This window comes from Stegodyphus dumicola, chromosome 5, assembly GCF_044657685.1.
Source record: "Stegodyphus dumicola isolate Sdum_Otavi_A_Nest chromosome 5, ASM4465768v1".
NCBI lineage: Eukaryota > Metazoa > Arthropoda > Arachnida > Araneae > Eresidae > Stegodyphus > Stegodyphus dumicola.
The window spans coordinates 115,624,507-115,637,513 of record NC_140772.1 but is presented as its reverse complement, the minus strand read 5'-3'; the positions used below and the strand labels follow the sequence as shown (position 1 = coordinate 115,637,513).

The 13,007-nt window shown below is 32.9% G+C and overlaps 1 protein-coding gene across 2 annotated transcripts in view; it reads left to right on the top strand.

Annotated features, from left to right (window-relative positions):
* Window positions 1–13,007, top strand: part of IA-2 (tyrosine phosphatase IA-2) — a 991,654-nt gene that overhangs the window by 881,451 nt on the left and 97,196 nt on the right. For both annotated transcript variants that reach the window (XM_085816984.1, XM_085816983.1), the window contains one exon: window positions 12,405–12,552. In XM_085816984.1, the coding sequence (XP_085673110.1) occupies window positions 12,405–12,552 (148 nt within the window). The remainder of the gene's footprint in view (window positions 1–12,404; window positions 12,553–13,007) is intronic.

The following is a 13,007-nucleotide window of genomic DNA, read 5'->3' as shown; positions in this document are numbered from 1 at the left end:
TAGCTGGTAATTGGTTGTTAATGGGTTCATGGAGATTTAGTTTTCAAAAACAGTCAACATCAACTTTTGATAGAACAACAAAACTAACCATTTCTATTTAAAAGAAAGTAAATTTAATAAATAACAAAACCTCGTATTTTCAGACCTTGCTGCTTTTAACAATTACATTCACCGTCATTCAGGTACAAATTATTAAGCTCAGTAATATGCTAATTTGCAACAGCAATAGGCAATAGGCTATTATACGCCATTAATAGTACCGAAAAAGAAGTTATTTCAACAGAAGACGTTAGCAAATTCGTATTAGTTTTTTCTTTCAAGAAAAAACAAGCTCATACAACTGGCAGCATCCATTTTATAAAAAGCGAATTTTTATAAGTGCACCGGTTACATTTTTTCTTTCTCATGCGAAGTGAAAGAAGTATTCTAATCGCGAAAATTTTTGATTATCAGATTTTAACGGAATTATTCATTTCGACCATTTCCGAATTCATTTTGTATATTTTTGAGTGACGTCTGTACACACAAGTAGAATAAAATACTCTTTATTCCAAAATGGATTCACTTTAGATTTAAAATCGATTTTATCGTGACGTTTTGTACGTAGGTATGTATGTATCTCGCATACCTCAAGCCGTTCAGCGTTGAAATTTTTTATATGAGATTGCTATTACATTTAGCTGTGTGCTTCCCTTTTTTATTGCAATCAGCTGTACCAAAGGGTATATATATATATATATATATATATATATATAAAGACCAGGTAAGGACTTCCCAGCCGGTTTAGGGAGATGCGTACAGTCCTTACCCGGCCTTTATTTTCGCAATCGTTGGTCGTAGTCATATTTTTCGAGTTAGCCAAGTGTTTAAATGACAAAATCTTTTTAATAAATGGAATTAGATGAACTTTACATACATAACAAAATATTTCAATTAAATTTCATCTCAATGAAATATCCTGGTGAATTAAGGAAAATTTGCTTAGAAATTTCTTGCTTTTAAATTTTAAAAAACTCAGCTTGTAGAGTCATTAGATTTTTCCGAAGCAGGAGACGTGAAAAATATGCAATGCCCTCGCCGGGACTCGAACCCTGGACCTGTATTAACATGTATGTAATTACAGTATGCTTGCAATTACACCACGAAATTTTATATATTAATAATAAACATCGATTTACATTTACATACTAGCTAGCATTTAAAATTCCTCGGCCATTAATAAAAACAAATTAACGAATATTTTTGTTATTACGACAATAATTTAGACTATTTGTTTATTTTCATTAATTGGTAGTATTCTATTTTTTATTATAACTCGATCCTCTTTATTTGATAAGTGTAGAAATAAATAACAAATAACTTATTTACTTGGCGTGTTTCTCCCCCTCGCGTACGTTTCCCCCAAATTCTTTCATAATTTATGTACATACCTTCATATATCGTGATAATAATAATATTGAAAGGTAATATCTAGAATGCGCCTAGGCATTGAATCTGCTAGTCTTGCGTGTATAGTTTTTGACTTCTTTATCATAGAACCACATTTTTATAGCATTATTAATCATGATCTCTTTTTCCATGTGTCCATTTTGCTAAGCTGTTGAGTATGTATTACAGATTTTGATCGGATTGAAGTCGGGTAGATTTCTAGGTCAATCTAGCACAATAATTTTATATTCCAGCATGAACATTCTGACTATTTTGAATTGTGACATGGAGTCATGTTGAAATATCCCTGCAGACATTTTTAAGATAATAGTGCAAAGCGATGTTTTAAAATTTCTATATACTTCGATAAATACATTATTTCATCAATAGGAACTAGATTTTCAATACCATCTACAGTTCAAAAACTATAAAAAAAATAAAAAATAAAAAAAAAAAAAAAAAAAAAAAAAAACCATTTTCTGAGTGGGTTTTACGGTGTGTTGAATACGATGAGGCCTCACTGATTCACCCTTGCTTAGTTTAACATTTGAGTAATCATTAACAAATGAATGAGACTAATCGCTGAAAATAAAATTTTTCCTGTCATTTATGACCCAAGATTTGTATTTTTTGGGGGGAGGGGTTCACAATAATCGATTTTGCTTCATTTGAGATGCCAAAATTTTTTTTAATTGGCTTGCTCCCCTTCGGACTAGCAGTGAGAAGTCTACTTATCCTTCCAAATTTGTACTTCCTTTCTGGAGGAAATGATTCAGTTTCATGTGTCTCGTCAGAATTCGAGAAATGCTTGATTTTCCAACACCAGTCGCCGAAGGAATATTTCTTATAGTCATTTATGTGTGACTGTTAACTGCTATAATTTGTGCTCTCTTTCTATGCGTTATATCTATTTTCAGCACCCAAAAGTGGACGAATGCAAAACATATTTAAATAAAAAATCTGTTGTGTACACCACATGACTTCCTTGTACGAAATATTAAATTATACGCGTTTTTCTGCGTTTCATTTAAACTTTATTTCCTCGAATTTCTTTAAAGATATATTTCTCATTCAATTAATTCAGTTCTCACTTGGCGACAAGGCAAAAATACATAATATTTTTATTAAAAATTTAAAAATATAAAACATGAATATAGTTAAAACAATTTAAAGAGCAATTTTTACAAGTAAAATGAGAGTTTCTACGCAAAAGCAAGCAATTCGGCCAGCGGGCAAAAAGGCAGATTTTTCGGTGCTCGAAACTGAAAGTTTACTTTTGGTCTCACTCGGCAAAAAGATACTGGGGCGTAGAAACTGACTTAATTTGTTTTGGACGCTATGCTGAGGCAATATATGGGCTAATTCAATAACTTAAATGATAATTCCAGAATGATTAAGCATTATGTAATTCACAATAAGAAAAGAAGATGTTATCTTTGTTGTTGCGAAACTTAGTTTCTCTAGATTAGCAACAAATCCACTATTCTGCCAAGTTTCAAATGTAAACAACTATGGCTGCTATGGTAAAAATATTAGGCTTAGCCGCACTTAAAACAATTTTTAAATTGTGGATAATTGTAAAACTATAATATGCAGGTTAACTAAAGGCATAAAAATTTTAACCGGAAAATAAGAATAACATAATTAAATCATTTTTAAAGTAAAAAATGCACAATTTCCAAAATATAAGAATAAAGAAATTAGTTCACTGAGCCGAGTAACAGAATGGATATATATATCTAAAAATATAAAATATCTAATATGTAAAATATAAAATCTAGCTTTCAAATAATAAATTAATAGCCCTTTAACTTCCGTTTCCTTCTAAAAATAACAGCAATAAATTTTACTCCCTGCAGTTCTGATGCGCACTTGCATATGGAATCTAAACCCAAAATTCTGTATATTAAAGTGTCATGTGATCTGAAATGGAATTCGGTATATCAAAAGCTCAATTACGTCGCAACTCCGCTCTTCTTCTCTTCGTTCGTCTTTTGTGTTGCTTTCGGCTGTGCCGTTGGTTTACTTTTCTAAATTCGTCCATTGTTTAAAATATGAGCTGTAGAAAGTTGTGGGGTGCATAGCGCACACACAGCGATAATGCGTATTATCGAAAAATAAAATGATGTGTGGAATTTACTGTTATGTGTTGTGTGTTCTTCAAATGTCATCTTGCTAACTACGCAGCAAAGTCGCAGTTCTTTCCAAGCCTGTCCGTTGCAATTCTCACCAAGTCATCTTATTTCATCTAATAATGCAGTCTTATTTCAATAATAACGCAGTTTTTTAACATCTAATGTAACAGTTTTATTACATCTATGCATATATTTATATACTTTTGGTGCGGCTGATTGCAACCAAAATAGGAATGCACATCTACATGTTATAGCAGTGATATACACAAAATTTCAACGGACTAAGGCTACTCAGTTTTGAGTTATGAGAGATAAATACATATATACATACATCATATGTACATACATCCGTACGTGTTATATAGAAAAGTTTCGACACCAAGGTTAAATAGCTTTACTTCAGGGTACCATGTTATATCTGAAATTCCTATATGTTATTAAATGTTAAATATGAAACTACTTGCCGTGAAAGGTAGTGATCGTATAGTGAAACGTGTACAGCATTTTTGCGTTGTGAAAAAAATGCATCCCGGGACCGCGCCGTGAGAGGATCGAAAACATAAGAAAAACATGTACAAGATATAAAGGAAAAGTTCATATTAAATATATAAAGAAAACATACTGTAAGAGGTTACCAGTTTAAATATCAGTTTATTCAATTACATCACAATAAGAAAACTCTTAACCTCATCTGAGAGTCTGTTCATTTAAATTCATAAAAAAACTTAAGGTTTGTCTGGTGATTTAAAAGAAGGGAAAGGGAAACAATTTAAGGCATGAGAGTTAAATTTTAGATTCGACGTAGTTTTTACTGCTAAGGACGTTTTGAACAGCTTGCCTAAAGTTCAAACACACCAAAGAAAATAAAACTTATCTTGAGGGGACATCTTGAAGTGGAGGCCTCTTATCTTATCAAGCGTTGATGTCGGCCGGGCTCATCTTGACACTGGTTCTAAAAATGTAGACTCCACTTCACCACTGTAGAACAGAAACAGGAGCACTGCTGCCCAGGACGGCTATCCGCTTGGTCCTGAAAGTCCTATGTCAACACGCAGGTAACTCGTTCAAATTTCGCCTCTTTACCAGAACGCCGCAAGGAAGAGGGTTTTCAGCCTCAGGTCAGAAACGTTGTTTCTAGGCAATTACGGCTCGCCTGTTCTTACTCATCCCAAGAGCAAGCTTCACGAGTAACGTCCCAAGTAAGTTCCACCCGCCAGTCAGTAAGAGAGAGAATCCAACTCGAATTTCCTTCAAGCCAGATTTCAAGAGCAACGTCCACTAGTCCAGCCGGCCCAAAAATCAGCGAGTCCAAGAGTGAGTCAAGAGTAAGTGTAAATCCAACTCGAATTTCCTTCGTCTCCTTCACAAAACGGGCTCCCACTATGGCTTCACTTATCGCCCGCTTAATTATGGCGAAATCTTCGTTTTCAACTCCAGGATGCGGAAATAAGGGTGATCGCGCATGCGCGCCCTCCTTCACTTAGCCAACAACCGGACCCTCAATCGCCAAAAACCTGAATGACTTACATTGAAAGACAAGTAGCAACCTTTGACCTTTCTGTCACGTACTTTCCTCTCTTAAGGTCAACTAACAATGAAAATTCTTCCTCGAACATTCTAAAGGACAAAGCGCGCGAAATCATGACTTGGCACAAATTGCCTCCCTTTCCCTGCTTCTTTCACAATGAATAAAAGTTTGTACAAGATTTTCAAATAAAAGAAAATAAATAATATTCATTTAAACTAAATAATATTTCCAGAAGCATCTGTTTTTCCCCAAAATTAAAGCCTTAAAATAAATAATTCATAATCAAATAAAAATTAAGATTTCCATAAATCATAAAATCATTCACCTAATTTTTATAACGCTATCAGATAATTTCTCTACATAACATTCCTTTCCCCTAAGGAATTAAATTTTGGTTTACCAAAATTTAGCAGACAGACACTTCTTGAAATACCATGACTCATACTGTGCAATAAGGCTAAAGGATAACATAATGTAACAATATTTCACACGACTCCTTGGTAACAGTGACGTTACTGACACATTAAATTTCAAGTCCAAAATGTGCAAATAAAACAACAAGATTAATCAAAGCAATTACTAATTATAATACTCAAGGAAGATCATCAAAAACAATTAATCAAAAACATCAATTAAATCACTTAATTAATTAAACCTAGAAATACTCAGAACACATACAAAAATAAAATATATAAAATAAGGCGTTAATCACAAACAAAATATGTCTAAGATCAATCAATAATGACAAAAAGAATTTCTCTCTTTTTTTTTTTTTTCAGTTCATTACATCACACTAGTGTTGCAGTCTCTGTGTGGCCATATCCTGAACGTTTATTTATCTACTCATTCTTTTTCAGTCCATTAATGTAAACCATTTCACCTGAGGTCGAACACATTCTACTATTGTGACAATTTCTGCTGAGCACAATCATGGAGTACATTAAATGAGTACGGAGTTGTCAATGCAATCGAGTTAAAACCCTGTAGTTAGAAATCATTGTGTTAGCAACTCCCCCCTGTAGCCTTCAACGCGAGAAAATGAAAGCAACCAACCCCGGAATGTGAACTCAGCACCACAATACTCCTTAGTAGAGGAACTTGACCTTAAAAGAAACCAGATTTCACCCTCCTACGTCTCACCTTCGACCAAGGAAGAACAATCACTCTTTCAAAGTTGAAGAAGACTTTATCTTTCAATTTTTCCCTTACGATAGATAAGCCACTGAATGTGTTCGAATACACACACCGGAAGAAAGAAATAATCTAATCCAATTGCTCACACCACAAAAAAAATGAAATAAATAAAAATAAGATAATTAACGCGCCGCAGATACATAAAATACATTCCTGAGAAAATAAACACACTAATAATTCAAACAATTCCAATTAAAATATGTCACATGAACGTATTCTAACAAAGAGTAAAGACCCCCTTAAGTAATACGAAATTGGATAACTTCCAGGAATGAATCCCAAACAATCACGTCTAAGAACAGAAGCGGCCTGATCAGGGCCAAGCATTAGAAAAGTAAAGAACGTTACAACACAAGGAACCTCGGAACCAGCCGAAAATACCCCACACAAAAAATCAGAAAGAAAGAAAACGTGATTGTCCAAAAATTCAATCCAACCAAAATCAATTCCGAAAATAGCATAACGAATACGCTGTGCAAATACACATTAGAATTTTATCCAATACACACACAAAAATAATACTAATACCTAATGCATGTACAAAATAACGTTTGGCCAAAAAATTTACAGATACTACCAAGATACACATATACACCAAAAATGAAAATACAATTAAACTGTAAAAAAATTTCGTACATAATTCAAATGAGCAATGAGATCAGTGATACTTAAAAATTATTTTTAAACTGCAATACCTAAACAAATACACACATAAGCATTAAACCATATCAAGTCAAAAAATATTTCACTGTAATTCAAATCAAGCCAAAAATAATCAACCAGCAAGAGTGAAGTGTCGCTAAAATTTCACCTCAAAGAAAACACTAGTGAGTAACAACACCAACTTAAGTCCCCTTAGTAAGACAACAAAAATTTCAGTAATTCTAAAAATCCATTAGGTCCACAAAAAAAATTTCAACTAGTCAAAGAAATCAATCAAAGCTGGACTGAAGCACGTTACTAGAACACTAAATAAAATATCACAAATCAAAAAAGTGTTCAAAACAAACCTCCCAATTTAGGCAAACAATCTTGAAACCTCCCAATTTAGGCAAAAACTGAGATCTATTCTGCATCAGACTCTTCCAAAATGTTGTATAGTAACCTAAGTAGCAGCTTTCAGAAACACCTCCACCCAAACAAAAGAAACAAAGTAACTCTTTACCGCGTCCATGTAAGCTGAGAAAAGCGCTGTATTATGAATGACAGACTCAAACTTTACGTATGAAGCAAACCTCCAGACACGTTGAAAGAGAACATAAGATCTCTTATCTCGGAAAGAAAAGTGCGCCGACTGAAACGCTACAATCCTGAACCAACACAATGAAAAAGATACAACAATAGTTTTCTCAGATAACAAGTTCCTGTTTCTCCCGGTGTAAGAAGTCAAGTGCCACCATGAAGTGCAAGTATTTACAAGAAAACGAGCTTTCAGGACATTACAACTTCACGCAAGACCTAACTGCAAGCAACAAATGCAAAGTTCTCAAAAGTGCTAAACTAAAAAAAATACTCATAACTCGTAACTCAAAATTCCTAAAAATCACACAAATGAAATCCATAACTCAAATTCTACTATTTTCCTATGACCACCGAAATCTCAATTCTTCCACAGAATCTAAACATCAGAGAACTTACATTTTACGGACCTTGGCAGAAACCACCAGAAAACAAAACAAAAACTTGATACAACTATCTTGATACTAATAATTCAAATACAAAACTTAAGCCAAAACAAGAATTAACCCCAAATTCAACCACGAAACAAGTCCAACCACGAAAGAAAATTCAATAACTCAAATCAAATCTATTACGATTCACTAGCAAATTCAAGACAAACTACTTGTAATCAACCGAAAATTCCCACTCATGAGTACAGAGCAAAAGTAACTAATCTTCTCAAACTTATTTCAAAAATTTCATAAAACCAATTCCCGTTGTCACCAAAATTCTCATTAAAATTCACTTTCTACAATTCACAAGACTAACTCTATTTCTACTGTTTAAACAATTCTCACATGACAACTCTTCACAAACTTAAAACTCAGAAGATAACTAATCCCAATTACTCTGACTCATTAAACTAATTAGAACTTCACTCAAGCTGAAGAATTCAATCCAAAAAAAATAAATAAATAAATATGCAAACATCACTATTGCTGATCTCAGGCAAAAATTCAAATCTAACCCATGTTCACTTTAAAACAGAATTTTGCAATTGAAAAATAACCTTCAATTTTTTTTTAACTCATTCATTTGTATCATTATGCCTTCAGAACTTATAAAATTCATTGCTCCATACTAAATTAAATTACTAACACATTACACAATATACTGGAATCATATCAAACATTGTAAATCAAAAAGTAATAATATACTACGCTAGATAATCATGAAAACATTACATACATTTCACAAAATATTATTCAATTAAGTCAAAAAAATCAAAATTTCTCTAACGTTACGCCTCACAATTACACATTTCACAAGATTCTGGGTTAAATAATTAGCAAAAACACACGCAAAAAATTTCTAGCTACGCATAGCTATGGCTTGACTCATTCAGTAAAATAATTAGAGTCCTTAAGTCTCGCTCTCTTAATAGTGCTCAAAAAATGAGTCCAGTTTTTACCGACAAGCACTCGAAACTTTATACAAGGATACACAAATAGCATAGGATTATCGTGAAATAATTCATTTTCCATCTTGTATCAGAAATCAGAAATCAAAAGTATACATCCAGAAAACACTCAAGGATTTTCAACAGTAAAAATGTACAGTACCTATTCTGCTACATTAAAATATATATTTTTCCTAATTTTAAAGTTCAATTCTGTTTGCCTAACGTTAAAGTCCAAAATTCCTGAAATTCACACACATTTTCAAACTTTATCACTCTCGTATTAACAAATAAGCAAACACAAATCAAAAACTCTAATTAATCCTAGCACATAAAATTTAACTCCTTCCTTAAAAAGTAAATTACACAAAATAGGTAAATTCAAAATCCAAATTCAATTCTCGATCCGATCCCCCACTAAGCAGAGGTCACGGCACCAGTGTTATGTTGCTTGCCGTGAGAAGATTTAAAGTTCAAACAAAAAAAAATAACTTATCTTGAGGGGACATCTTGAAGTGGAGGACTCTTATCTTATCAAGCGTTGATGTCGGCCGGGCTCATCTTGACACTGGTTCTAAAAATGTAGACTCCACTTCACCACTGTAGAACAGAAACAGGAGCACTGCTGCCCAGGACGGCTATCCGCTTGGTCCTGAAAGTCCTATGTCAACACGCAGGTAACTCGTTCAAATTTCGCCTCTTTACCAGCACGCCGCAAGGAAGAGGGTTTTCAGCCTCAGGTCAGAAACGTTGTTTCTAGGCAATTACGGCTCGCCTGTTCTTACTCATCCCAAGAGCAAGCTTCACGAGTAACGTCCCAAGTAAGTTCCACCCGCCAGTCAGTAAGAGAGAGAATCCAACTCGAATTTCCTTCAAGTCAGATTTCAAGAGCAACGTCCACTAGTCCAGCCGGCCCGAAAATCAGCGAGTCCAAGAGTGAGTGAAGAGTAAGTGTAAATCCAACTCGAACTTCCTTCGTCTCCTTCACAAAACGGGCTCCCACTATGGCTTCACTTATCGCCCGCTTAATTATGGCGAAATCTTCGTTTTCAACTCCAGAATGCGGAAATAAGGGTGATCGCGCATGCGCGCCCTTCTTCACTTAGCCAACAACCGGACCCTCAATCGCCAAAAACCTGAATGACTTACATTGAAAGACAAGTAGCAACCTTTGACCTTTCTGTCACGTACTTTCCTCTCTTAAGGTCAACTAACAATGAAAATTCTTCCTCGAACATTCTAAAGGACAAAGCGCGCGAAATCATGACTTGGCACAAATTGCCTCCCTTTCCCTGCTTCTTTCACAATGAATAAAAGTTTGTACAAGATTTTTAAATAAAAGAAAATAAATAATATTCATTTAAACTAAATAATATTTCCAGAAGCATCTGTTTTTCCCCAAAATTAAAGCCTTAAAATAAATAATTCATAATCAAATAAAAATTAAGATTTCCATAAATCATAAAATCATTCACCTAATTTTTATAACGCTATCAGATAATTTCTCTACATAACATACGTACGTACAAGCGCCACGAAAAAATCTCTTCTGAATCCATTTTAAATCAGTTTTATTATTTTGAAAAAAGAAAAATAATAAATTAAAAAAGGAAAAAAAAAGAGTCCTTTGTTTTGTCCATACATACAGATGTTACACAAAATCATCGTTAAATTGCATTCGATAGCGGTCAAAATATATTATTTTTGTTGAAATAGGAGATACCTGAAATTTTTCGCGATTACAATACTTCCTTTTTGCTTCATATAAGGAAGTAAAAAAGTGTTTAATCCGATTTATTGGCGTTTCAAAATTTACATAAGTTTTTTTTTTTTTTTTTTTTTTTTTTTTTTGTTTCTGTATGTGTTTGATTGCATTTATTTGCAGGTTTTGTTTCTTGGCATTAGTCTGTTCAATATAATATTTTTATGTTTTTAAAATTAGTTTATGTTATTCGATATTATAACTTTGCAATTGTTCGCACTGCGGCCTGTAGAGGTTGGACTGATAAAGATGCGGACTACTTGGATTGTGTCTGTGAGATTATTTTAAGTTTTAAACTTTAATTTGTGTCTTTGCTGGTTCAGTAACGGTTTTGGTATGTTTCCCTTCTTTTTCTTGCAGTTTGCTGCTGTGCTTTTGGTATTTAGTTTTTACGTATGTATATTCCGAAATGACAAGGGAATGAGTTTTAAATGTTATATTTTAAAATTTATTTTGGATTACCACATATTGCTGCTTTCATCGCGCACTTAAATTAGATTTTGAACTACGTTTTACTTTTCAATTTTTTTCTTTATATGTATGACTCTATGTATTTATGTATGTACGTATAAATGCAAATAAATATGCAGGTAAATATAGCTATAAATTTACATATCCAAGTATTTGGTTTGAATATTATTATGCCATTTCCGAAAATCTATTTCCAGATTAAATTAGTAATTAACTCTAGACATTTTTTAATTAATTTTTAACTTCTTTTGAGGGAAAAAAATGAGCAACCGATGCCTATCTTTTGCCCAAATTTAAGCTTGCATAATTTCACTTTCTCCATTTAGTTTTTCTTAAATACACACAATACAAATATATATATAATGAAAATTTAAAGTAGTAAACTGCTGTTTTAAATAATCCGCTTTCTAATAGAAATATTTGTAGTAACTAAGAAAGTTTACAAGTTTTTTCCTAAATTTTTCATCTTTAGTCCAAAAGGGACGTTAGTCCCGAATGGGAAAATAGTCTGGAAACGACTTAAACGGCGTATCACTTTTGAACATGCTGCCACCAAATATTATCACCCTGTATTATATTTAAAGAAATTAAATAAAGAATCTGTATAAATGCATGCATATTTCTTACACTGTGAAAAAACAACGGCACCTACAACCATCTAATTTTGAATAACGTAGTTCTCCACCCGAACCTGGACACCCGGAAGACTGAATTTTAAATTTCAAATTTGTTTTATTTGTTATTTCATATTTTGTGAAATTTAACGAATTTTTCACAATTAACTCAACGATTACAAAACGAGTCGTGGCTACACTGCGGGAAAATGCATTTTTATCTCAACCGCGCGAGACTGTCTATGGGAAATTTTAACGATATGCTTTTAATATTTTATAATTTTACTGTTGAGTCGAATTTTTGGTTACATAATCGCCAGAAAGTGATATTTAATAAATAAAGGAAACATACGAAACCTTAATAATAAAAAGCCCCCAAAAGCTTTGTAAAACCATCTTAGTAAGAAACCTGAGCATTGATATGACGAACTGAGAAAATACCAGGAGGGAAGACGTTTAGTGCCAACATTTAGTGTACCTGCAGACAGGTAGATTGTGAGCTCAGCGAGAGCATAAAAAATCTTAACAAACCTTTTTGGACGATCGTTAAAATCTGTAACTTTCAGATTATTTTCGATAGAGGCAAGGTTAAGATTTAGTTTCTATTTTTATTTTTATTTATTTATTTATTTATTTATTTATTTATTTGTAGTCCTATATGGAAGACCACCTAAAGAACAAAGATCGCTTGAACCGAGAATGGGAAGCTCTTTGTGCATACGAAGCTGAACTATGTTCTACCGCGGCAGCAACACTGCCAGTTAACATCAAGAAGAACCGATATACCGATGTTTTACCCTGTAAGTATCATACTTTGATAAATATGTTATTTATAGCAATGTTTCATTTGTTTATGAAATTCAAAGATTTTTTTTAAAACTTTATAGTTTATAAACGAAAAACAGTTTTTACCTGGTTCAACATGAATTTGATTCTTTTTACATAATTACGCTTTATACAGATGTCATTTCCGTTTTATGAAGAAATTCCAGCCGTAGAATTTTGTTCTTAATATTCCGTGTAAGATCTGTCTTTTTTCTTATAACTAATTACAAAGTAGAAGGTTATCAGTGTAAAAAATGAGCATTTTAAAATCATTGATTTTTACGACATATTTCTTAGTGACAAAAGGTTATATTAATAGAAAACCTTTCGTTTGAATTGTGGCTTTCAAACAAATAATAATATCATTGTTATTTGTAGACTGACTGAATGTTGACAATTTAGTAAAAGTAAAGTACCTAATCTAAGCAAA